Here is a 27,300-nt window from a genome sequence, read left to right as displayed (position 1 = left end):
AATCATTTAATCTGGGGGAGTGGCAAACTGTAAGTCTTTCACAAGTTAATAGAACATAAGAGAAACAGGATATTTGCAATAAAAAAACAAAACAAAAAAAAACAAAAGGGAAACAACCTAGTGAACTAAATGGACTATTTTGGAGCATAAAATAAAATATTTCAAATCCCTGATAAAAAATTAAGACAGCATAATGTTATGTTCATTCAGTCTCGAACCTTTCAACAATCGTTGGATATATATTTGAATTCATGCAAATTCTAGACTATAATAATTTGCACACCCACACACAGTCTGGGGATATGCTGTAATTGGCGTAACAAATATCCAAGCTCTCTGTAAGAGCTTAAGCTACTGTAGAAAAGAATTTCCCCAGAATAAACTGTCATAATTTACAGTATTATACTTTCCACTCAACTTCAGTAAAATAAAACATATCATAATGAACCTCCCAGAAAAAAACACACCAGAATTATAGTGCTGTTATTCCGCATTGAACATAATGATTGTCAATTTAAAGACAATCTTTATGTTATATGGTTTTGGTTATTAAAAAGAAAAGAAATGAGAAATGTAATAGTAACTGATTTCCCTAAAAACTAATGTACTGTAATCCAGTCACTTCCTTGTAAGGATAACAATAGCAGTCTCTTCAGAACATTAAGCAGGTAAGTGAGGTTCCAAACACTTCCTTCTTTCTAATTCGAGAACATTGAAAATGGGCAGTAAACTTTATATGAAAAAACATTAACATTTTTATGGGGCAACCCATTACAGCATTTACACCTAATGAAATGCTCATCTAAGTGTATGTAGGACTGTAAACTAATAAGGTACCAATGTTTGTTCAACATGAAAAAAAAATACTGGGGGAGGAAAAAAAAGAAAAAAAAAAGGAAAAAGAGAAGAGAAAAAAAAAGCTAACACTAAAGATTGAATATATCTGTTTAAAAGCATATTAGGTAATGTACAAACTAATTCTACAAAGAAGCATATTGAGAAAAAACAGTCCGAATGTTATACGGTTATGGCACCTGTAGTGAATCTCAACAACTTAACGACACAGAGTTTAAACACAAAGATTTTGTATGATTCCATTATAATACAATATTATATATACTGTTTGAACTGTTTTAAGTACGCTTTAGTCATTTTGTTTTGACAGCTTTGTGATAAAAAAAAAATGCCACAGCCGGAAATGTTTTAGGGCCAGACATGCTGCAGTATCATTTATGCTGTGTTTTTTTGTTTACATCCTAAAAATAAAAGAAATAAACAATATATATATATATATACACAGTACAGACCAAAAGTTTGAACACACCTTCTCATTCAAAGAGTTTTCTTTATTTTCATGACTATGAAAATTGTAGATTCACACTGAAGGCATCAAAACTATGAATTAACACATGTGGAATTATATATGGAATTATATACATAACAAAAAAGTGTGAAACAACAGAAAATGTCATATTCTAGGTTCTTCAAAGTAGCCACCTTTTGCTTTGATTACTGCTTTGCACACTCTTGGCATTCTCTTGATGAGCTTCAAGAGGTAGTCACCTGAAATGGTCTTCCAACAGTCTTGAAGGAGTTCCCAGAGATGCTTGGCACTTGTTGGCCCTTTTGCCTTCACTCTGCGGTCCAGCTCACCCCTAAACCATCTCGATTGGGTTCAGGTCCGGTGACTGTGGAGGCCAGGTCATCTGGCGCAGCACCCCATCACTCTCCTTCTTGGTCAAATAGCCCTTGATGCCTTCAGTGTGACTCTACAATTTTCATAGTCAAGAAAATAAAGAAAACTCTTTGAATGAGAAGGTGTGTCCAAACTTTTGGTCTGTACTGTATATATATATATATATATATATATATATATATATATATATATATATATATATATATATATATATATATATATATATATATATATATACATATATATGTGTGTGTGTGTGTGTGTGTGTGTGTGTGTGTGTGTGTGTGTGTGTGTGTGTGTAAGATGTAATAAAAAAATAGATAATAATAAGGATTTACTGTTTTCTTAGCAGAAAAGTCGGAAACACGTCACCACACGCAAGTAAATGTCCTCTGTTTGGTTCGTTGCTATAGTAACCGATTGAGTTATTAGTGCGAAGTTATTAGTGTGAGTATGTCAATGCTAATAATAAATCACATTGCTAACTCAATTCCATTTAATTAAAGGGAGTGAAATGTAAGGATATAAATGACGTACAACAATTTTAAATAAGATCTAGAGATAAAACCGCAAGCACGGTGATTTGGAATCATTGGAAAGAAAGAGTCTGTGTGGGAGTTGAGAGAGAGAGAGAGAGAGAGAGAGAGAGAGAGAGAGAGAGAGAGAGAGAGAGAGAGAGAGAGAGAGAGAGAGAGAGAGAGAGAGAGAGAGAGAGAGAGAGAGAGAGAGAGAGAGAGAGAGAGAGAGAGAGAGAGTGTATAAACTGCAGTGGTAATAAACCGATCCGCCAGAGGTGGCGTAAGTACACACATCCTTCACACATCCAATTACTACATTTTTAAGCACATTTTTATCTGTTCTAAATGTACCTTAAATTAAATTACTACTTTTTTTTATAATTTTGAACTAAGTTATTAATACTCTAATCAACATGAGCCTGGACAAATATGGATGCTTTATGCAAATGTATGTTTATTATTAGTGAAATTATCATCAACATAGAGCACGAAGACAAAATATTCTTGTAAATGTTTTCAAGTAATTATGTTGTTTTCAATTTCAAAATCACCAGGACACCAAACGGACTGTTGATTAAGTGATACCGGAGAAACTTTACCTCTTCTAACTTTCTTACAGATTACTTTATAAGAGAATATTTATTTTCAATGTGAACTGGTTTATTTAAAATTAGACATTTTGAGTTTCCCATTCATATATTTATTATGTTGGTGAGGCAAGTATTCACTGAGATTCAGGTTGTTTTATTTGTTTGTGAAGAGAGATGACAGAGACAGCAGAGCACGCATCCTGTCTGTTTTCTTTATTTTAAAAAAGCACAGTGTTTTGTTGTTATTATGAGTGTATACAAATAAACATAGACCCTTTACAGATTCGAATGATGTATTGCTCTTCTGTGAATGGTAAAAAAAAAAAAAAAAGACGAGTAATGTAATTTGGTTTCGGCGTTATTAGGGAAAAAAATTGGGGGCAGATTTTGGTGCTTGATTTGAGACATGGCGCATCAGTAAAACAAATGTTTACTGATAAAAAAATTTCTGTGAAGTTTATTTATTTATTATATCTGAGAAAAGAAAGGACATTGTGAATAAATGTGTTGTGTTGAAGGTTTAAATTTGGCCTCTTTTGTATTTTATTTATTGCAATTTTATTTAAAACAGAAATGTGTGCTGTATTAATCATGGGTACAGTACAGTAAAATGAATTTGCCCTAATGCGCTTTCATTGCGTTAATTCTGACAGCCCCTAATTAATATATTAATACAAAACAAATGTCAATTTTGTTACCTAATAAATGTATCCTGGCTGAACATCCACCATATAAAACACAAGCAGAGAAAAGATGATGATCATGTGATCAGGAATATCTCTGTTCTCAGTCTGTAGATGTTTACTGTAGATCGCCATCTCCCTCTGTCTCATCCTCGTTAAACCCAAACTTCTTGAAGCCTTCTGCATTGCTTATTGTTAGCTTTGTAAACTAGTCTAAGTCTGTGGTGTGAGACAACCAGGAAATTATACACTAATGATAGATTAAAAAAGGTGCGCAAAGACAAAATAGATTATTGGGCTGAAAACAATATGCAATGAAGATAAGATATTGACATTTCACCAAAAAGAATAAAACTAAAGTAACGCGTGTGGTTTAAAAATGTAAGAATTAGAAAGCAGAGATATTTGTGTAAAAATTTAATAAGTGAAAGTAAAAAGTTGTCAGAAAAACACCTGAAATTAATTACTGATACCAGAAAAATCAACTTAAGTACAGTAACGAAGTATTTGTACTTTTGCGATCGGCAGAACAAAGCCGAGAACCCACGAACGGTAAGAACAGTGAAATTAATGTATAAAACCACATGCTTTACAAAATTATTTGTTGTGTTTCATTATAACTTATTGCATTCATATTTATTTCATGTGATCCTTGTTGCAGTTAAACAAAGTGTGTGAATCCTCCTTCTGAGCCCTGTGGGCGGTCACGTATAAACAAGAAGGTGCAGTACAATACGAACATGTCTTTTTTTTTATATATCTAATTCATATTAAATTTAAATTCATTGTTTGTTGTTGATTTTAAAAGTAGATTTAAGTTGCTAGTCAGTATCCAACCTGCACGTTGCGTTTTGTTTTTATGAAAATTTAAATGCTTTAATTTCCGACAGCAATTTAGTCCCAGGTCTGAGAGAGCATGAACAACGGTCTTAGTTTTAATTTTGAAATTTTTTAAAGCAAGCAATAAACAAACTCTAAATATCACAGTGCATAAGCCGCCTCCCACTAATGTTATTAATGTGAGCGTTAGCTAACCCGAAATGTCCAATAAAGACATCACTTCCTTTTATGAACTAATAGCAGTTGAAATGGTCTCTATTTAAAAGAAGTGCAACGTATTCTGCAAAACAATGGTTTCCAAGTTATGGGCACCGCCCCAAATTAATATTCTGTAAAACATTTACTGGAAAGAGTAACAGCGCAGAGCCCCTTCCTATAATGGTGAACAAGACTGGAGACATTTGTAAACGTCCCCTATATTTGTATATCCTCCATCCAGAACATTTTAAAGTGTTAATTTGCATATGTGGGATGTACTCATTGACTGAGCTTACTAGGGCTGCAACTAACGATTATTCTGATAATCGATTAATCGGATGATTCATTGTCTTCGATAAATCAGATAAAAAAACATTGTTTTAAATTGGTTATTTTGCTTATTATAACTATGTAAAACTCTATGTCAGGGAATTTATGTATAAATGTTTACTTCAAAAATGCAAAAGCCACAGATTGAGTTTAACTATCGTCAATTTAGACATTTTAAAGCTTCTAATGGCTGCTTGTTGAGGAGTGCATGGGGGATTTCTTTGTTGAACAAATTCATCCATGCTGTGTTGTTTCTTTCTGCAAAAAACCCCAAAAAAACCCAAAAAGGATTTAAATATGCAAGGTGAAGCAATTTCTGCAAATCAACATTTAGATTGTATTTTGCAGATGGCAAGTTGACATCTATGCTTAAAAAAAGTAATACATTTTGTTAAAAAAAAAAATTTTATTATATTTGCATAAACTAAATATACGAACACTAAAAACAAGCATTTGAACGTAGTAAAACTGCAGTAAATCACGTTTGAAAACATAAGTTACTGTTGTAGTAGGCAAATAAAAATAAATAAATAAAAAAATGCACTGGTGTACAAATCATCAGCTAAAAACCACAACAGTGACTAAAAACGTAATTGTTTACTGCTGCTGTTATTTTGCTGTTTTTAGATTTAGTGTTGGTTCGCACCGTTTTAATTGAACCCATCACTATGTCGCGAGTGAGCTGATTAAACAGTTTATGCTCACCGTGCTGATGTTTCACCTTCATCCGTGACTCCAGTGCGTTTTCTTTTCGCGTGCTCATGGATCACTGCGGTATTTCCATGCCAAACAAGCTCCGCTTCGTATACCTTCCAGGTAGAGTTTTCTTTGTTGCGTTTAATCCAAAATGCTCCCATGCCCTGTATTTAATATAAAATGCTCCCATCCCTTGGATGATTTGGGATGCACTTTTTCCTGCTGCCGGTTGACCTGTACTGTCCGCCATTTTCACCAGCAATTTCTTAGTTAATTATTAATAATTTTACCGATTAGTTGTTGCAGTCCTAGCGCTTACCACTGCAAATCACTGTGTTCCTACGGATATTGGATATGGATGCATGACTGAGTTCACTGTCTGGTTTAAAGGCCCTTCTCTAACAACAGCTTGGCAGGGGAAGCCAATTTATGAATCACAAATGTAATGTTGTGGTGTTTTCCCCCCAAAGTTCACCACATTTTCAGTAGCATTGGTGACTATTCCTTTTTAGCCAAACATTGATAGTGTTTATTAAGAAAAAAGTTATTTTTGGTCTCTTTTGACTACAGTACATGATTTCAGCTGTTGATACCTGATGACAGTTTTTTTTTAAACCTGATATGCTTCTGACAAAAAGAGCATATCAGCTTCTGAACACCATGGGCTATTAAAAAACAGAACACTTTTAGTTTAACAATATATTTGACTTTATTTAAAATATTTCAGTCCTAGCTGAAATGCTTCTTTAGACTTAAAGAGATCTGAGGTTGTGCTTGTGTATTCAAGTCAAAATCTATACACAAAAAGAGCAAATGTAAAACATTGCCAATCCTCCTGTTTAAACATTTTGCTATTAATAAGCACTCATGTTGTAATGACCGATTTGATATTGGAACATCCATTCATTGTCAGTATATCAGGAGGCGATCATGGAAACGTTGGGCACAAGGTGGTACACCCTGTCTAATACACGAGTCCATCACATAATTGTCCTGTTAACAATTGAAAAATCTGTTTTCATCTGCAATATTTCATAAAAAGATTTCACCATAAATTTTGGATCAGCAAATCGCACAAACTCTGCATTTAATTTTATTTCACTTAAACGTTGTTTCTCAAAAACCTTTCGAAACACATAAAAATGTGTTAAAACACGTACTTAAACACGTTTTTAGAAAGCTTAAGAGGAGAATTTAACAGTAGAATGTGAACATACAAAGCACTTTGTAAACAATACTTCACGCAGATATTTAAGAACCATGCAACACCATAAGTTGGTGAATAAAAGCTGTGACCGGCACAGCACACAGAAAAATTCGGCCTTAAATGTAGCACACATAAAAGTATAACTTTGGGCCTATTTCGTTCTTTTTTTACATACCTTCCCCCTTATGTACTTTCTAAGGGCCCACTCAGTAAACAGTACACTCTTCCCAACAGTCACTAGTTAACGCTGGTGTTAAAGCAGATTTATTCTTAAATAATAAACTATCCATCTTGCCTCTGTTCTAAAAATTGTCTTTCAAGTGGTCTGACTATCAGGGTGGCTTTTGAGCTTGTGGAACTTGACACTGTCGAGTTTCTCAAAGCGTTTGCCGCAGTACTCGCAGGTGTAGTTGTAGTGCGCTTCTGAAGTGTGCTTCTTCATGTGCCAGTTGAGGGAAGCCCGTTGACGACACTGATAACCACAGATTTCACACCTGCAAAAAGTAAAGCCACTTCACATCATTTTGTGTGAGCAAATTCTCTTTTGCAGTCAAAAGCTCATGTGATGAAGTGTGAGTAATGTTATCTATGGCATGAAGTTGGAAGTCCCCTGTGTGCAGCCCAGATAACTTTGTAGCTGGTACAAATAAAGCACAACGCTTTACGGTTTATAAGGGCTGCTGGAACACTGTCATAACTTGTTCAACAAGTTTCAGAATCGGAATATCTAGAGCTCTGATTTCAGTAGCTATTAGGAAACTAAAAAAAAAAAAAAAAAAGGTTGGAACATAGCAAAGAAAAATAAATAAATAAATAAAAATAAATAATCGGGAATAGTAATGTTTCGAATTAACACCAGCCACTTTTCATCTTTTTCATGTTATATACGTTTGGACAGAGAGTTTGCACTGGCTGTATGAAAATCTACAAAGACAAATTGTATTGTAACATTTGCATCTTATAAATAGCACATCAATGCACAAGCACGTTCATTAATCAGTATTACAGACTTAATGCTCCCCTTATTTAAAGATAAATACAGATAGGTAGCGATTACATGTAAACAATATATTGCAATAAATTAAAGACAATTTATGAACAATAAACCTAATAGATAAAACCCACACAACAGGTTTAACTCACTGTAATGGCGTCTCTCCTGTGTGAGTGCGCCTGTGCACCTCTAAATGGTTCTTGCGTTTGAAAGATTTGCCACATGTCTCACAGATGAAGTCTCGCACTCCTGGACAAACGTAAGAGACAGCTGTCAAGCAGAAGGTCCAGATTCGCTCAGAAAATTAGTATACACAAATTCCACATTGTTGTTATTCATTATTTAATTGTTGCCATTTTAATGTGATCCTGCTCACATCTAAAAGGAATGTATGTAAATGAGAAAACTATTTTAACACCCTATAAAATGACTTCTATTTCCTTTTTTTCCACAGCACCTTACCTGCTTTCCTTTTATTCCTTCAATCACAACATATTTAAAAATCAGGGCGTGTTTAATGTAAATGAAGTGTATTTGAGGATAAATCGGGCTGTGCTGTATGTATTTGGAATGCAAATTTTGGGCTAGAAGGTATCTTTGCATCTTTGCAGCTGAGGCAAAGTAATTTCAGCTAAAAATCCACAATTTTGTTAATGCACATGTGCAATAAAGATGTCATTTTTTAAGGAAAAAAATTTTATAAAATCGCTAAATAAAAACTTTCTTTCGGCTTTTCCATTAGGGGTCGCCACAGCGGATCATCCGCATGTTTGATTTGGCACATGTTTTTACGCTGGATGCCCTTCCTAACGCAACCCTCCCCATTTATCTGGGCTTGGGACCAGCACCAAGAGTGGCTGGGGTTGGTTCCCTGACCGGGGATCGAACCCGGCCCAAATTCGCTAAATACCAGAAAAGAATTATTTGACATACTTGGAAACTGTACAAGTGGGTTTACCTGAATGAATAATCATATGGCGATGCAGATGGTTAGATAAGTAAAACTTTTTCCCGCAGCCAGGATGTGGACATACTTTAGTCCTGCCTTTCCTGTGTACCAGGTTTACATGGTTCTATAACAGACAGACCCACAGAACAACTCTATTTACAGGTTCATCTTTTACAAAGAAAACATCAAAATCAGTGCATCTTATGTACTCTGTGGTACTGCTAACTATTCTTGAAATGAACATATAAATGGTCTGTTATCTCAAGTAGTGAACTTGCTTTTTTGGTTAACATTTCAGGATATTACATTTACTCGTCCAGCCAAATTAAACCACCATCTGGATTTCGTTATGGTAATGTAAATAAAAATAAAATAATTATAAAAAAAACCACTCAAAATTGTTCATTAGTAAATACAGGAAGTTAGAGAGAAATTCAAAGTAAATGTTTGGTTTTCCTCCAGATGCCAGGCAACTTATTAACCTACCTATTCGTGTAACTACCAGGAAGGTAACAATATAATTACAATAAAGATAGCCCTTAGTGTAAATTAAAGTACATTCCTTACTGCACATTAAAATCTGAAAAGTAAAGAAAAGTAGATTTGAGCAATTTATCACTTGATACAAGCAGCTGTAACCATTAATAAACAGTGTTCTTCAAGCAAGCCTCTAATTATATGCATGCTGAACGTTAGTTAAATGCACCTGGTAGCTGCTGAGGGCCACGTACACCTGGCTGCATCCCTCATATGGACAGTGGAACATTTTTAGCATGCCATCTGCCTCAATGACTGGACCCTGTCGACTTCTCTTAGACCTGAAGGTTGCATCCGTGAACACACACACACACCCACACACACACACAAACATTAGCAGTGATGCCATGGCAACAGGCCTTTAAAGATATCATCTTTATGAAAAGGTAATATCACAGAGTTTAACAATAAGGTAGACAGAAAGTAAGTTTGAAAGCTTTATAATCCTAAAGGCAATGACTCAGAAATCTTTTGTTGTATAACTACCCACAGTCCCACTATGAATTCACACACACCTGCTGAGAGAACACTGAACAGCTTTCTGATTGTGCGATTCTTCACTCGGCTCCAACAGCTGCTTTTCACTCAGGTCTGGAAAACAATATATAGAGTTTTAATATGCAGCACAAGTGAACTGCTTTAATGGCTACTCCTATGGATTTGATCATAATCTTAATTAACAGAGTAACTAAATAATATATTGAGCTACTACACTGCAGTGTTACTCTTGCAGTCTCTAAATTGACATGCAGCTCTTCCATACCCGTCGTTGGATCTGTTAGTGAGATGCTATTGTAGACGACTGCTTCTGATTGGCACAGCGGATTATAAGACATCCCCTCTATCACTGTGCATGTGACCCCCTCCACGTCTCCACCACCCATGTTAAGCTGAATGCCTTCAGAGGTCATCGCTTCGTAACTGGATCCTGTGATTATGATTAGCTAGAGAAATACATGTGCATGAAGGAACCAAGAAAGCAAAGAAATCAATCAATCCAAAATGGGACATGCGAATAAATTAACTGACCAACACTGCACTGTATGATTTTCTGTAATCCGGCATGAACATCTACACAGTGACCTACCTGTGAACCCTGAAGTGTATGGTCTGGTAGCTCACAGTTTCCCACTATGTTTTGCAGTGCTTGGGTTTCATAGAGCTCTGCTTGTACTGGAGTGGCTGCTGTGGGCGTATGGCTCATTCCTTCTGAGACTGGTCGTGTTCTGTTCTCTTCAGTGGCCCCTGTTAAACGACTGGATTCATGCGGTCCATGGAGGCTTTCCATCAAAGCCGCAGTAACCACCACACATTCATAACCATTTGTCCCAAGACCACGAACTCTTAAAACTTCAGGCTTTACCTCACTAGCTTCCTCCACTAAAGAAAAGTCATCTCTTGCTTCATTTTCACAGTCAGTCATGGCAAGTTCCCGTTCTCGTTCTGCTTCCGTTTCCCACATGACCTGGTCTCCCTGGGAGGGTGAGGATGCAACAACTTCGCTTTGGGATGAGACTTGACTAAAAGCCGTGGAGGACATCTGTTGAGCCATTTCAGAAACGTCTGCTGTGGCACTCTCCAGCTCATCTTTTGTATCTGGACAAATGATGGCCATTATATGTCCAAGCAATGACTGCACAGCTACCTCATTCTATTAAATTCCTTAAATTCCATGACATTTTTAGACACTTACTTTAAAAACTACTTGAATATAAATAACTGCAGAGATCTCAACAAAAGCAACTTAGAAAAGCCAAAAAGAACGTGTGAATACGAGTGCTGAATTTATTATTATTATTATTTTTTTTAATCAAACAGTGTTTAGAGAAGGCTGGGTTTTCTTTCATTTATGATTACTCATACAACCACACCTGCCATGGTCCTTTGGTTGCTCACAGCTTTTTCTGCAGTCTGGACAGCTGTCTTTTTTTCTGGCTCCGGCTCACCATCGTCCTCGTCTGATTCGCTACTGCCCCCCACAGGCCATGAAATGTGTTGTATGAATGAATGCTCAGCATCACACTGCCAGAGCACAGTAGTAGACACACCCAAGGTTGGCTCCACAGATCGCAGTTCTGGTTCAAGAGAACAAATCTGGCAGTGCTGCTGATACCAGCTTACCAAGCTCTGCAAGCTTGTTGCAGCCACCTTCTTTCCTACATGAAAAAAATAAATAAAAGATGCATATGTATTTACAGTATTTATCAGAAACCCTCACACAGAGAAGCACAGAAGCACTTTGTAGTCAAACATACTAAGCTGTGCTGGAGGATTGAAATGAATGTGGTAGATAAATGGATGGGGGTGTCATTGTTTGTTCCTTTTTTTTAGCCCTGCTTGCCAGCATTAGTGATTAAATATAATGCAGGCAGTATAGGCTGAATCTAGAAATGGAGTGATATAGGATTGAAAACAATAGGATAGAAATAGTTTTCAAACAATCTGATGGCCAGATCATTCAGGTTTGTTTTTTTTTCTAAAAGAGGACCTGCATGTCAGTGAGAGGACAGGAGGACACCTGGTTGTCCTGAACTTCTCCAAGGTTTCATGTGCATGTAAGTGTGTTTGAATTAATGCTGCGGTTCATTTATTCTTCAAATCATTTGACAGTGATAAGATTCTACTGCTTACACGCAATGAATGACGTATCATTTTATATGCGTGCTCGTACAGGAAATCGGTACCTTTTTTCTGATTTCTGCACAGTTCTGGAAAGTTCTTCCTACCAAGATAAAAACAGACAAATATAAGTGTGCATTATTTTGGCTCAAACTTCAAACTTAACCTTAGTCTCCCATAGTTTACGTGGATTTTATCCTACTAACAAAAGTGCTGGAACCACCGCTTTTACAAACAAAATGCATATTACTTTAGCCAGGAAATGTTGCACATACACGCAGTATTTCTGCTTGTATCTTTCCCCATAAGCCGAGTTCAGCAAGATTAAATACTCGGCGAGTCCAGCGTCGCTCATGCAGGTTTCCTGCCGCAGGTCGCTCCAGACCTTGTGCGATTCTCCGAGGTACACTCGTCGGACATCGTACTTTTTTCGGGATTCGAGTCGTCTACGAGCTCGGTCTGTCTCCGACAGCCTGGGTCGACCCCTGCACCGCCGTAAAATGGCATGAATTTTATTCCCAGACTCTTTCGAGTCCAGACTAGCGGTCACTTGCGAGCACAGGGCCGCCATCTTTATATCAGCTGTTGAATTGTTTTGGTTTTTCTTAAAGGGATTTGAGATGAGCGGAAGTACAAAAGCACATTTAAAGGAAGTGGATTTTTTTTTTGTTGTTGTTGTCCAGAATATAAAATCATAGATTCCAAACACGAACTAGTTGGTGTTAAACTTTTTTTTTAATATTAATATTGAAATAATAATAAATAAATAAAAACAATAATGCAAATTAAGGACTGACAAACTGCTGCAGACAATGTTGACACATGGAATATCCAATCGAAATGCAGAGACAAACTTCTAAATGGCCAATCACAGCGAAGTGGGCGGGGCGCTTACTGTTCGCGGGGAAAGCAAGTACCAGGTGCAGAATGTAGCCAAATAGCTTTAATGCCGGTGTTCAGTTTTCTGGAAATGAGCTCACCAGCTTCTTATCTTCTACCGCCAAAATAGACTATAGATGTTTGTGAAATAACCATGGCTGATATACTGAGTTTTGTTTTCCAGCGGTTTGGTTCACAGCTACACGCTGCAGGTGATCTGAAACTCTTTTCTCACACAGAGAGCAGCACTCTGGTGATTGGAGATGAAGACATCAATAAATCGCTTTTATTCCTGACAGCTGTAACAGCAGCTTCAGAAATGGGGTTGAGAGTGCTGTTTTTCACCAAGAATCAAATCCAGAGCCTTCCAGTAACTGTAAAGGATTTATCTATATCTTTGAAGCCTGACAGTTTGAAGGTAACTTAAAATTTGGGGTATAAATATAATTTTATTTTCAAATACATGGTTGTTCAGTTTTCTGTAATAACTGTAGAAGATACCTTTTTCTAAATATAATGATTATGGTGTATTTATTTATTTTTTTCAAATACAAGACTATTGGGAAAAGTGTTCTTTGTGATCTTTGGGCCAAACGTTTTTTGTTAATGAAAGTGTGGGCGTGGCTTTGTGTCCTTATATGGAAGTTTTTGAACATGAGGAAGAGAGGATCTTCTTCTTCTTCTTCTTCTTCTTCTTTCGGCTGCTCCCATTAGGGGTCGCCACAGCGGATCATCCGTCTCCATACCACCCTGTCCTCTATATCTGCCTCTTTTACACCAACTACCTGCATGTCTTCCCTCACCACATCCATGAACCTCCTCCTTGGCCTTCCTCTTTTCCTCCTACCTGGTGGCTCCATCTTCAGCATTTTTCTACCAATATAACTCATGTCCCTTCTCTGCACATGTCCAAACCATCTCAATCTCGCCTCCCTCACCTTGTCACCAAAACATCCTACATGCGCTCTCCCTCTAATAAACTCATTTCTAATCTTGTCCATCTTCGTCACTCCCAACGAAAACCTCAACATCTTCAGCTCTGCTACCTCCAGCTCCACCTCCTGTCTTTTACTCAATGCCACTGTCTCTAATCCATACAACATCGCAGGTCTCACCACAGTCCTATAAACTTTCCCTTTCATTCTTGCAGATAGTCTTCTATCACAAATCACTCCTGTCACTCTTCTCCACCCACTCCACCCTGCCTGCACTCTTTTCTTTACTTCCCTAACACACTCTCCATTACTTTGCACTGTTGACCCCAGGTACCTGAACTCCTCCACCTTCTCCACCTCTTCTCCCTGCAACCGCATCACTCCACTGCCCTCCCTCTCATTCACACACATGTACTCTGTCTTACTCCTACTGACTTTCATTCCCCTTCTCTCCAGCGCATATCTCCACCTCTCCAGGCTCTTCTCAACCTGCTCTCTACTCTCACCACAAATCACAATATCATCTGCAAACATCATAGTCCAGGGAGACTCCTGTCTGACCTCGTCCGTCAACCTGTCCATCACCACTGCAAACAGGAAAGGGCTCAGGGCCGATCCTTGATGCAGTCCAACCTTCACCCTGAACCAGTCTGTCGTACCTACTGCACACTTTACTGCCGTCACACTGTCCTCATACATGTCCTGCACCACCCTCACATACTTCTTTGACACACCTGATTTCCTCATACAATACCACAACTCCTCTCTCGGCACCCTGTCGTACGCTTTCTCTAAATCCACAAATACACAATGCAGCTCCTTCTGTCCTTCTCTATACTTCTCCATCAACATCCTTAAAGCAAATAAGGCATCTGTGGTGCTCTTCCTCGGCATGAAACCATACTGTTGCTCACAGATGGTCACCTCTTCTCTCAACCTGGCTTCCACTACTCTTTCCCATAACTTCATGGTGTGACTGATCAACTTAATTCCCCTGTAGTTACTGCAGGTCTGCACATCTCCCTTATGCTTAAAGATCGGTACCAGCACACTCCTTCTCCATTCCTCAGGCATCCTCTCCCCTTCCAGAATCCTGTTAAACAATCTGGTTAAAAACTCCACTGCCATCTCTCCTAAACATCTCCACGCTTCTACCGGTATGTCATCTGGTCCAACCGACTTTCCATTCTTCATCCTCTTAATCGCTGCTCTCACTTCCTCCTTACTAATCCTATCTACATCCTGCTTCACCAACTCCACATCCTCCAACCTTCTCTCTCTCTGATTTTCCTCATTCATCAGCTGCTCAAAATACTCCCTCCATCTTCTCAACACACTCTCCTCACTAGTCAACACATTTCCCTCTCCATCCTTTATTGCTCTAACTTGCAATACATCCTTCCCAGCTCGGTCCCTCTGCTTGGCCAATCGGTATAAATCCTTTTCTCCTTCCTTAGTGTCCAACCTCTCATACAGTTCCTCATATGCCTTTTCCTTGGCTTTCGCCACATCCCTTTTAACCTGCTGCCGCATCTCCTTGTACTCCTGCCTACTTTTCTCATCACTCTGTCGATCCCACTTCTGTTTTGCCAACCTCTTTCCCCTAATGCTCTCCTGCACTTCCTCATTCCACCACCACGTCTCCTTGTCTTGCTTTCTATTTCCAGATGTCACACCAAGTACTTTTCTAGCTGCCTCCCTCATCACTCCTGCAGTAGTTGCCCAATCATCCGGCACCTCTTCACCACCACCAAGCCCCTGTCTGACCTCTTCCCTGAACCTCACACTACACTCTTCCTCCTTCAGTTTCCACCATCTTATTCTTCTTTCAAACCTTACTTTCCTCCTCTTCTTCTTCGCCTCCAAAACCATCCTACAGACCACCATCCGATGCTGTCTAGCTACACTGTCCCCCGCCAACACCTTACAGTCTCCAATCTCCTTCAGGTTGCATCTCCTACACAGAAGATAATCCACCTGTGTGCACCTTCCTCCACTCTTATACGTCACCCTATGATCCTCCTTCTTCTTAAAATACGTGTTCACCACTGCCATTTCCATCCTTTTAGCAAAATCTACCACCATCTGCCCTTCCACATTCCTCTCCTTAAAACCATACCTACCCATCACCTCCTCATCACCTCTGTTCCCTTCACCTACATGCCCATTAAAGTCTGCCCCAATCACCAATCGTTCTTTCCTAGGTACACCATCTACCACTTCATCTAATTCACTCCAGAATCTTTCTCTCTCCTCCATCTCACAGCCAACTTGTGGAGCATAGGCACTGATGACATTTATCATCATCCCTTCAACTTCCACCTTCACGATCATCACCCTATCAGAAACTCTCTTCACCTCCACTACACTCTTACTGTACGCTTCCTTCAGAATCACCCCTACACCATTTCTCTTCCCATCCACACCATGATAAAACAGTTTAAACCCACCTCCAATGTTCCTGGCCTTACTCCCTTTCCACTTGGTCTCCTGAACACACAACACATCTACCTTTCTCCTCTCCATCATATCAGCTATCTCTCTCCCTTTACCCGTCATAGTACCAACATTTAAAGTACCAACCCGAACCTCTACTCTCCTACACTGCTCCTTTTCCTGCCGTCTCTGTAGACGCCTTCCTCCTCTCCTTCTCCTCCTTCGGCCAACAGTAGCCCAATTTCCACCGGTACCCTGTCGGCTAACGATACCTGTGGCTGTCGTTGGTAACCCGGGCCTCGACCGATCCGGTATGAAATTCTCATTTGTGATCCGCATATTTGATTTGGCACATGTTTTACGCTGGATGCCCTTCCTAACGCAACCCTCCCCATTTACCCGGGCTTGGGACCGGCACTAAGAGTACACTGGCTTGTGCCCCCCTAATGGCTGGGTTATGAGGAAGAGAGGATGTGAGCGGTATATTCATAGACAATAATATGTTAGCCATAATATGACATTGACAATAATATGTTAGCCATAGAAAGGGCAGCGATTTCACGAAGCCATAACGAAGGCCTTGCATTTCACACCTAGGTCTTCATTGGTGTCCTTCCTGAATCATTCTACTTCTTAAGACAATCATTATGATATGACGACTAAAGAAAGCATCAATAGACGGGTATCTCGTGCAGCAAGAATGAATGTCATTCCTAAATCGAGATACCCAATGAATACAATTTAACAAGTCTCCTTTCACTGACCTCGGGTTCTTTGTGTGTTTTATTTCCTTGCATTACGGTTTTCTTGGGGATTTGAAATGAAGGCATTTTTCGTGTATTTGTGCACATTTTGCAGTAACGAAAAGTAAAAAAGCTGTTTTGAACTGCTTTGGCTGACCTTTCTTAATGATGTCCATCTTTTCTTGAAGAAACCCTGTCTTATAAATGTCCTTCCTTCTCCTTTGTCGGCCATTATGGAATAATAATATTAATAAAAAAAACCAAAAAAAACGTGACAGTACTCAACTTGGTTGGCATCTGTGAGATGACAAGACTTGCAAGGAAAATTGCATTAGCTTTTTGCGAAGACTATTGAAGTCAATACATTTTCATTTGAATAGTGCTTTTAACAATGAACATTGTCTCAAAGCAGCTTTACACAGATTAAGTAATGATAAAAATGAATAAGATGTTCTTTATAAGTGTAAGTTTGTCCCTGATGAGAGAGCTGGTGTTGACTGTGACGGTGACATTATGTAAATGTAAATGTGACCGTGGCAAGAAAAAAACTCCCTGAGATGGCAAAGGAAGAAACCTTGAGAGAAACCAGACTCAAAAGGGGAACCCATCCTCATTTGGATGACATCAAGAGTTTGATCATAAATCTTTCAACAATACAGAACACTGAAGAGAGAGAACTAACATGAGTACTGGAGTATAAGATTATGAGTAATGTTCTTTCTACAGTCTTATACAGTCTATATGGTTATAAAACTAGGAGCTACTGAGCAACTCATAAAATAGCTCAACATTTGTGATCATCACAGACCCAACACCAGCTTCTCCATGCCAGAGCCTTTAAACACTCCAGGAGGTCCAATGTCAAAACTCCACACATGAAGTGGGATCCAATTGGCACTGGTACGTCTCCTAGTTGGTTCGGGATGTTTGTGAGTTCGGCATCTACTTCTTTAAAGGTCCATAATCTTCATGAGGTGGGACGTGACTGGATAAAAGCACACCATTCACCTTGACTGTTGATTTCTGTAAAGCTGCTTTGAGACAATGTCTGTTGTGAAAAGCGCTATAGAAATAAACTTGACTTGAAATATCCCACTTCACCAAACATTCTATAAGATAAAAGACTTGACTAAATAAATATGTTTTCAGCTTCGACTTAAACACTGAGACTGTGTCTGAGTCCCGAACACTGATTGAAAAGCTGTTCCATAACTGTGGGGCTTTATAAGAGAAAGATCTGCCCCCTGCTGTAGTCTTAATTATTTGAGGTACCGACAATTAGCCTGCACCTTTTGATCTAATTAGGCATGGAGGATCATACTGGTACAGAAGTTCACTTGGTACACAATTGGTAACCAAATTCACTTGTTCGAAGCTTTGAAAGCTGATTTGCTTGAACATATAACTCAGTCGAGGTGGTGAGTGAGCTGGAAAGTTTAATGTATTGCTCTCTGTTGTTATAGAGATTCGTTCCCATTGGCTATCAGCAGGTATTTGAATAAAGCATTGTGGGTAATGGTTATCATTAACCAAAGTAAAAATAGACCAAATTGTTAATGAAAATGATATTTACTATATAAAACGGTTGAAGATAACTTATTGATTATATATGTATTCGTACTGAAGCCAGTTCATTATTATTATTTCTTTCAATGTTCTTTCCTTGCAGAAAATCAGGTTTGTGTATCCCAAGACATTAGAAGAGCTCCTGGAGGACGTGGCATCTCTTCATGAACTGGTGCTGGAGAATGCACCTCTTCCCTCCTTGCTGATCGTAGATGGATTGGAGCAGTACGTGTGTGTTCAGGACCGACCGCAGCAAGATTGTCAGAGCACCTCTGCTCACATTGTAGCCCTCCTGCATGACACGGCTGCTTTCCTCAAGGCCAGAGGTGAGAAAAGCCAACAACCTTCATGCAGGGTCATTGTCTCTTATCAGCCTGTGTGGGAAGGCCGAGGCGGCGACGTGGCCGCCCCGGATCCTATCTTCTTAGTCCTGGAGCGCTACCTGCAGGTGAGATGCAATTTACACAAGGTGATGGTCAGTGGAGAAGTGCAGAACGAGTGGCTGCTGTATCTCTCAGGTCCAGGACTGAAAGTTGATGGCTTTGGTAATGGAGAGAAATGCCCGGGATTGCAGTGGCGTGTGGTGATGCAGCCTAATGGGGCGCTGGAGTTTAGGCCAGAAAATGCAGCAAAAGAGGAGACTTCACAGGTGCAACCTTCTGATTGTGGAAGTAAAGCATGACACGTTGCGGAGTTTATTGCGTTTTATTTTAATAATACTGTATTTATAGTTAGAAGTACAGGATGTTTGTGCTGCACACAGAGACAAATTAGTATAAAATGCTATTAGTATGTTAACTAGTTTAGTTCATGAATTCTTGTAAATTAGGATTGTTTTTCATGGGTAAATTATTTGAATATCTTTTTGTGCTGAGACAGATTTTTCAGTGAATTAAAATCACTGAATCGGCCAATATGACGATGTAATCAATTGTATCATAATGTGCTTTTCTGAGATAGCGTTTATATTTTTTCCTCTCATTTTGGCACTTAGAATAGATTTTTAGAAATGAAAACTTTAAATAGAAATCAAAATCTAAGTTTATATGTAATATAAGGTATAATGAAATGCAATGCTACTGTATTGTGTTTTGTAAGCAAATGTATACACTGCGATAAGATTGAATAAATAAATTTAATAAGGGGGGAGTAATTGTTAAATTGTTTGTGTGTACATTTTTGGCATGTGATCACTCAAAATTAACCAATGACATTCAAACTCACTTGCCATTAATGAAGTGGTTTTTGAGCAACATCAGTAATCAGCCCTATTTAATGTCAGATTTACAGAATTATTTAAGTAATGCTGAAACCTTAAACCTGTCTGGTGCTCACATATCACTTAATACCTCACTCTATCTAGTAACCCCCTGCATATGTGTGTGTGTACGTGAGTGTGCCCATTTACCCACAAAACACTGAATGGGGGGGAACCAGGAACTGTTTACTGGTCTGACTATTTTATGAATATAAATATTATTGCACCGGAAACGTGACTTCAAGCAAACAAAAAAACATGTTTAAGGAGAGTTGAATCTTTATTTTATATGAAAATATACAAGTGGTTACAGTTTAAAAAAAATAAGACATTTTAACAAAGAGCTTCTATTTGGAATAGCTTATATAAACACATTAACCATGTAATAAATGCTGTTACACATCAATGTATTAGACTTGTAAAACATTATAAAAAAAGAATAATTAATGTACAACATTGCTGTAATGTTTAAACATGTCAAACATTTTGTTCAACAAAACCCCAAACCCGAGAGGGATTTAGTAGTAAACAATGATTTCTAATCGTACAATGTTTATTGGGAAACATGTCAGATCAGTGGTTGCTACAGTAGTATTTACAGTAGGTTGTAATTAATCTGTAGAATTATATTGTGAGATGTTAAGCATTAAAACATTTTTCTCAGACTTTACAATATTGTTTACTTTATGAATTTGATTACCTACATTGCATTGACTTGATAGATTTGGGAAGTTTTTTTGTGCTCTAATGGGTGAAAGTGACAGATTAAAAAAAACAAAAAAAACAAAACAAAAAAAAAACTGAATGATTTAAAAATAGTGTCCGGTTTCTTAGTTATTTGCCACTTTACTATATCTAATTATTATTTAAACACCCCCCCCCCCCTTTTTTTTATTTTGTGTTTCTATAGTTAGAAGAAATTTACAGGCTGTAAAAAGTGTTTGACAGACTGGTACTTTCCAGTGTTACAATATATATTTTTGTTTATTTTGTATTTGGTTTTTGTAAACTTTTTTTTTTTCTTTTATTTATAATTTTTGTATGTAAATAATCCCCACATTAGACATCATATTTAGATGCAAAACCTGGCCTCAAATGTTTGAACTGACTCAGGATTTCTAAAAACAAAAAAGAGCAAGTCAGATACACAGTTTAACACCCTTGCTTTTGGTATTTGCTGACATAACTGAAAATATGATGACAATGCCAGTTGGAATATTTTCTACATATTTTGCAACAGCTAAACCCTTTTAATACTATGGATAACCAACAAGCACAAAATACATTCCTACAAACTCCAAAACAAAATAAACGAGTTGAAAACTAAACACTATTTACATTGACAAGTGGTGATCATTTAAATGCTGTTGGTAGCATTTGGTGTTCTGTACAAATATTTACACTTTAACAGCTGCCAGAAAAGAAATGTACCGAACAGGAAGTTAACTTATTAATTATTAATCCAGATTTGACTGTCTTTTTCCAGGTGATTCTTATATTTTATGACTGTTGCATTGTCAATAGTTTCAGAAGGAAGAGACCCTGGTTTGAACTCCTTACCATTTCCATGAGCACACCTTTTCTATGACTTCCTAAAGAACGTTCTCAGGCATATTTCAACACCGATTTTGAAATGTTGTTATAGTTTTGCTCTTCAGAAAACGATCAATATCCGAAGTTGATGGGTTGACTAGTAAGTTGTCGCTTACGCCCAGAAATATCATTTTTGTACGCATTAGCATAGATGGTGCCATTACTCATGTCTGTTATTCTGCTGAAGCTCATTGGACTGTAGTCCATGGAGACCCCTGAGTCTGCCACAGCCATGTAAGTATATCCTGGCCCTTTGGTAGGCCATGTGTGGTTTGGATATTCAAGACTTGACTGTGATGAAAGCCTTCCTGACCCAGAACTTTGTGGGAGGGAGCCGATATCAGAGTCTGAGGCAGCCATCAAGGAGGACTCTTTGCTAGCAAAGAGGACCTGCAGAGGTAATGACTCCTCAAAGCTATCATCCCTTTGCACTTCTCCCTGGACATGTGGTGAGTTCTGGTTGAGGGTGACATATGTGTCTTGTGACTCAAGTAGTGATGAATGAGAGAGGAGCTCTGGATGTTCATGGAAATTTCTCAGCTGCTCCATCAACCAGTGGCTGTGTGAAGGTTCTTGCCATCTTCCAATCAAACCAGCGTCCACGTCCTCTGTCTTTAACTGGTTGCCTGCTTCTGTTATGGCTTGTGGTTCTTCTCTCAGGAAGCCAACTGATCTAGTGATAGTGTCAGACCTCGGATGAGATGTGTGACTTGTCAGTGGTGGTGTTAGACTAACTTCAGATAGCACTTCCAGGGAGGAAGGAAGCTCTTCAGTGTACACATGAATTGGCCATCTGCTGCCACTACTGTGTCCAAGCCACTCCTAAAAATACAATCATAAGTGTTTACTGCAAAGTATTCTTAGTCTTCTTTGAGATCAAGACTTTTGCTTTAATGCTGTTCAGGCAGAAGTATTGCTTCTGCAATTTACTGATGTGCCAATATATAGAGATAATATCAAGCAAAAACACTTGTTAGTCATAACTTAAAGGACATGTTACTGCTTTATAATTCATGTATGTGAGAACTCAATAACCATACTAATTCACTAAATCAGGGCTGTACCTGGAAGTCTCCATTGTAGACTGTGAAGAGGCCTGGGAATTTATGCTCAGGTGAAGGAATGTCAGGCCACATTTTTTTGAGCAGGAATCTATAATGGTTCACACAAACACACCATAAAACTCCACTTTTATATTGTCACTCAAATGCGGATTCTATGTTCTTGCTATTTATTCTATAATTCTCTTTTTATATATTTACGAAATAAATGTGTTCAATTGTATATTATCCATTTTACTTACTTGTGGTGGGACAGAAGGATAATGACAGACAGCAAGATGAGGATCATAGAAATGATGAGAACCAGTACTACAATCAGAGGATCTAATGAGGGAAAAAAAAAGCAAAGTGGTCACTTTTGTGACACTAAATTGGATCCCAAATGATTAAACAACATAATAGTATTTACCACTTGGGGCTGTAGTCCCAAACTCGGCATCTGACCAAGCACTCCAGTAACCATCATAGGAAATACCGTCAGGTTTCGCACGGACCAACACCTTGTATTTGCTGCTTGGTTGAAGGCCACGCAGGGTGAATTTGGTGCTGGCTTTCACTATTTCCTGAAACAGAAAACCAAGTTTACAATCGATTTCATGCTGATATTCCATTGCAATGGAAGTGGTGTCTGTGGTTATGTTGAACATCTTGGGCTGAAAAAGATGCATTGCTGGTAGGCGAGGATGACGGCCGATGTTTTAGAAAGACAGATTCAGTCATATTCATTTAAAAAACAGATCCACTAAGATTTTATTTTTTTTTAATAAGGATAGGTGTAATCTTCTGAAATTTAGGGGTATACTGACAATGATCTGACAATTTAAACTGCTGCATTAATTTACAAGACTGATTGATTATTACCTAGAATTGGGAAATGGAAATGTTATTTTGACGGTTAAGACATTGGACTTCTAATCGGAAGGTTGTGTGTTTAAATCCTAAAACTGCCATACAGCTGGGCTTTTGAGCAAAGCCCTTAACCTTCAACTACTCAAGTGTAAATGAGATTGTCACTTGCTTTGAGTAAATGCACCTGCCAAATGCCCTAATTGTAAATGTAGTCCTTCTCAAGGTCCCCATCTTTTGTGAATTAAAAATGGGCCTACTCCAGAATCTTAACAAAGTAGGTCAAACAGCCATCAAAAGTTTCTAAATCTGTTGTAGCAAATATAATAACGCTGCCACATCAATGGAAACTGTATTGTGTATTGAAATCCCTGTAGCAAACACATCAGAGGACAGACACTCCAAGAAACAGTACTTATGCCTAAAGCACTGAATCCAACTAATGTACTAGAATTTTAAAACATTTAATATTTTCTTCTTAAGAATGCATTTTTATGGTTACCTTTCTCATTGGAATTCCTTTTGCCACATATCGAATCTCATACATCAAACTGTCATGAATGTACTTCACTACAGGAGGCAGCCAGCTCACAGTCAGTTCCCCTTGTTTATCAGTGCTCACCACCGTCAGATTAGCAGGAGGATCAAGAAGAACTGAAAAAGAACAAGATCACATTTTACCTAACAGATTACCTGCTGTAAATAAAAGTTGATTTGTCATATGTAGAGATGTCAGTGACAGTTTGCACAATAAAATACTTAAGTGAGGCTACTATGGAGGCTAATATTAAAAATTAAACAATATTAAACAGTAAAGAGAAGAGGAATATGTACTGGTGCTCTCATAGGCTCACCAACATGGTCAATGAAGAGGCTGCGTTTGTAGAGCTCTTTTCCCCCCTGAAACACACGCAGCTCTAGTGGGACGAAGCTTTGAGTTTTGGGGATATTACAGAAGAACAGTCTTTTCCCACTAGTCCCCTGCATAGGCAGTTCAGACACAGCACACATGCTGCTGTTCTCATTCCTAAACACAAAGAACTTGTTAGATTCTTGTTCTTATAGTCACACCAAAACAGAGGGGGTTGTTTTATAGATGAACTGTAGGCGTGTTTACCTTTTTTTAAAACTGAGAGTAAATGTTTAATAACATTAATGTTCTGTTCCCTTTCTAAGTTCCCTTTTTCAGTGTAAGCAAGTTTGTGATATGGCCCATGTTGCCTGCATTTGTACAAATTTGGATATATCTGATATCTGATATAACTATATTTACACAAAGTTATGGTACAAAAAAAACAAAACAAGAAAAACACCAATACTAAGAAACTAAAAAAAAATAAAAAATCAAGTTTAATAAAGAAATACAATAGTTATATTCAATATAAAAATAGAAGCATTATATACACCAGAAAGCAGCATAGCTTGTAGTATGAGACCATAAACTTGTATATAAAGTTAATGCAAAGAAAATAATTTTTTGGCATGGTTATGTAATTAATTCTCGAATTAAGTCACATAAAACAGGTACTTACTGGTACTGATAAATGAAGGTGTATGTATGAGGACTTAGAAAACTGTTTTTTCTGTCCTCTTCCCAGAAACAGGTGAAATCCCTCAGAGTCTCAGAAAAGCATTTAAGGTTCTCCTGCTCATCCCGAAGCAACTGTGACACTGTCAAAATGGCATTTCCATTATTGTTCAATGCAAAAAGTCAGGCATGTCCTGTAGTAAAGTTACAGTATGCACCATGTATATGCACAGCATTGGAATCATTCAGGCAAACCACATTACCTTTGCTTTCAAAAGTCCAGCTCGTGCTCGCGATTAAAGCCCAGGAGAGCGCGTACAACACCAGGATGCTTATTCTGTCATAATACATGTTTCGCGCGTAGAGAACAAAAGCGGCGTCGGTTTGTGTCGCTCTGCATAATTACGCAGTCGCACTGCGGGTTGCGATGTGCGCAGCTCTGTGCCACAGATACCGCGTGTGCAGCGCGCCAGATAAAAGCTCAAATACGCGCGACTGATGTGTTTACACCAAATTTTTTTTACACTAATAAGGGGGGGGCGGGGTCTTCAAGGATCTGCGCTTTGCCAAAAGTTGTTTGTGGGCGGGGCTTAAGTCTAGCACTTCAATTCTATTACTCCACTATAATTCTTTTGGTTTGAGGAAGCACGTGACGAATGTATTGAGAAGAAACTTTCATTTTTTTGCAAAGTGCAGCAGTCAGCAATGAGCATATATGAGCTCAAGGCGCACTATGCAGGTGTATAGGTGAGTTAGTGAGTGTGGACAATGGGGGATCAGGTGCAGTGTTAAAAAAGAGAGATAATACGTGTGTGTGTGTGTGTGTGTGTGAGAGAGAGAGAGATAGAAAGGACAGAGTGTACGGAGTGAAAGAGTTTTGCTGGTGTGTAACTGGTCCTTCTTATCAGCAGCTATCAGGCGCACTTGTTTTGCGCTCAGTGCGCGTTATCGCCTGTCCGAGAGCGTCCCTAACGCAGAGATAAAGTGAGATGGATCCAATGTAACCCGCCCCAAACACTGCCGAAATCCAGCTTATTGTTTAACCACATCGCCACTGCTTTTTATATAATGACTCTCATACTAAACACTCCATAATGAACTACAAAACACCACAATATAACCGTTTTACTATGAATTGGGGAATTTTTGACCGAGAGTTATTGAAAATAAATGTTGCATTGTACCAAAAATCATTTTCTCTCATGGCTCTTCTCATGCATGATTGCATATATATATATATATATATATATATATATATATATATATATATATATATATATAAAAAACAACAAGAACTACACAAAACAAAACATTCCTCTGTAATATGTTTAACTAAACTTATAGTACAATGAGAAACAATCCAAATAAACAACTATTCAGTGATCTGTAATGAAAAACATGAAGCTGGTCCTTATTTTTCCAAAAGTATTTTTAACTGCATCGATTAAATTTTTTTCTGGTCAAATCAAAGGTCACCACAAGCCAGCTTTGTCCACAAACCTTGGTTTGGACATCTCTGCCATACACCATAACCTAGTAGTAAAGTGATTAACTTTTTTTTGTCCAAAAGAAAAATATGACCATCTAACATAATTATCTATAATTTATAATGATGCTTAATTTTACTGAAAAATTCAAAAGGTACCAAATGTTCTATTCTTATATTATAGATTGGGCCATTGCTATTGCCTCTTAATAATAACAGAAATAATAATTATTATTGTAATTATTATACTAAATATTTTGTCATATAACCTCATTTTATTTTATTAACACTTCAAGTAACAAGTGTTTAGGTGTGTTAATCAACCAATTTATAATTAGTAATAAAAAACCAACCTATCATCCACATAGTCAAATACGTGGTTCTTACCTAATCCGTTGTCACAAAGTTGGAAGCACACGATTGTATAGAATGTCTTTCTATATTGTATCATTACAAATTCCCTTCACTGGCACTATGAGGCCCAAACCTGCTCCAGCATGACAATGCCCCTGCACATAGTGACTTTTCACGGTCATAGTTTTCCAAGGTTGTAGTGACTTGAGGTCATTCCAAGCTTGAATGACCTCAGTAGAACACAGAGCCCTGACCTAAAATAATCAACTTTGGGATAAACTGGAAGACATCAGAAACCTGACTACACTTATGCTCTTGAGTGGGCAGAAATTCCCACAGCCACCTAAGCCACCTGCAACCAAATCTAATGGAAAACCTTCTTTGAAGATTAAAACCTGTTATAGTGGTAAACGGGGGACCAACTCTATATTAACACCTTTGTTTTGCAATGGGCACATTTTTAGCTGTATAGTGTATATATTACTATTTCTAAAAAGCATACTTGACAAGAACAATTAACAGGCCATGGAAAACAGTCTGGTGTTTCATGGACAATAGTTGATGGATGAGTTTTGTCACAGATGTTGAACTTTAGCGGAAGACCAGACTTTGTGTTTACTACTTGACTGACAGCAATGTATTTTCCATATTTATAGTGTGGAGAACAATCGTGTTTGGTTTTTAATGTGCCTTAGGAGGTTGTGGGTTACCGGTGGCTAGCAAGAAAACATGCTGCAGGAAGCCCCTTATGTCGTGTA

The 27,300-nt window shown here is 38.0% G+C and overlaps 3 protein-coding genes across 4 annotated transcripts; 1 reads left to right on the top strand and 2 right to left on the bottom strand.

The window, feature by feature from the left end:
* Positions 1-6,912: 6,912 nt before the first annotated feature.
* znf653 (zinc finger protein 653) lies at positions 6,913-12,476 on the bottom strand. 2 transcript variants are annotated; one of them, XM_083565853.1, is made up of 10 exons: positions 12,133-12,476; positions 11,923-11,960; positions 11,102-11,394; positions 10,326-10,820; positions 10,002-10,182; positions 9,754-9,829; positions 9,408-9,519; positions 8,711-8,825; positions 7,902-8,001; positions 6,913-7,252 (listed from the first exon to the last, which is right to left on the bottom strand). In XM_083565853.1, the coding sequence occupies exons 1-10, from the start codon at positions 12,426-12,428 to the stop codon at positions 7,075-7,077; spliced, it is 1,884 nt and encodes a 627-aa protein (XP_083421979.1). In that variant the 5' UTR covers positions 12,429-12,476; the 3' UTR covers positions 6,913-7,074. The 2 variants fall into 2 exon arrangements, with proteins under 2 accessions (XP_083421979.1, XP_083421978.1); XM_083565852.1 differs by having other exon boundaries at positions 10,326-10,834; positions 11,110-11,394.
* A 257-nt stretch (positions 12,477-12,733) lies between these two features.
* On the top strand, positions 12,734-19,551 carry swsap1 (SWIM-type zinc finger 7 associated protein 1). The gene is made up of 2 exons (XM_083565966.1): positions 12,734-13,154; positions 18,520-19,551. The coding sequence occupies exons 1-2, from the start codon at positions 12,891-12,893 to the stop codon at positions 19,096-19,098; spliced, it is 843 nt and encodes a 280-aa protein (XP_083422092.1). The 5' UTR covers positions 12,734-12,890; the 3' UTR covers positions 19,099-19,551.
* A 384-nt stretch (positions 19,552-19,935) lies between these two features.
* Positions 19,936-25,545, bottom strand: epor (erythropoietin receptor). Its single transcript, XM_083565868.1, has 8 exons — positions 24,966-25,545; positions 24,707-24,845; positions 24,029-24,201; positions 23,677-23,828; positions 22,738-22,891; positions 22,571-22,652; positions 22,332-22,419; positions 19,936-22,089 (listed from the first exon to the last, which is right to left on the bottom strand). Exons 1-8 carry the CDS (start codon positions 25,051-25,053, stop codon positions 21,340-21,342), a joined length of 1,626 nt encoding a protein of 541 aa, XP_083421994.1. The 5' UTR covers positions 25,054-25,545; the 3' UTR covers positions 19,936-21,339.
* Between the last annotated feature and the right edge of the window lie 1,755 nt (positions 25,546-27,300).

Source organism: Silurus aristotelis (genome assembly GCF_946808225.1).
Source record: "Silurus aristotelis genome assembly, chromosome: 17".
Classification (NCBI taxonomy): Eukaryota; Metazoa; Chordata; class Actinopteri; order Siluriformes; family Siluridae; genus Silurus; species Silurus aristotelis.
This window is presented reverse-complemented; position numbering and strand designations above follow the sequence as displayed.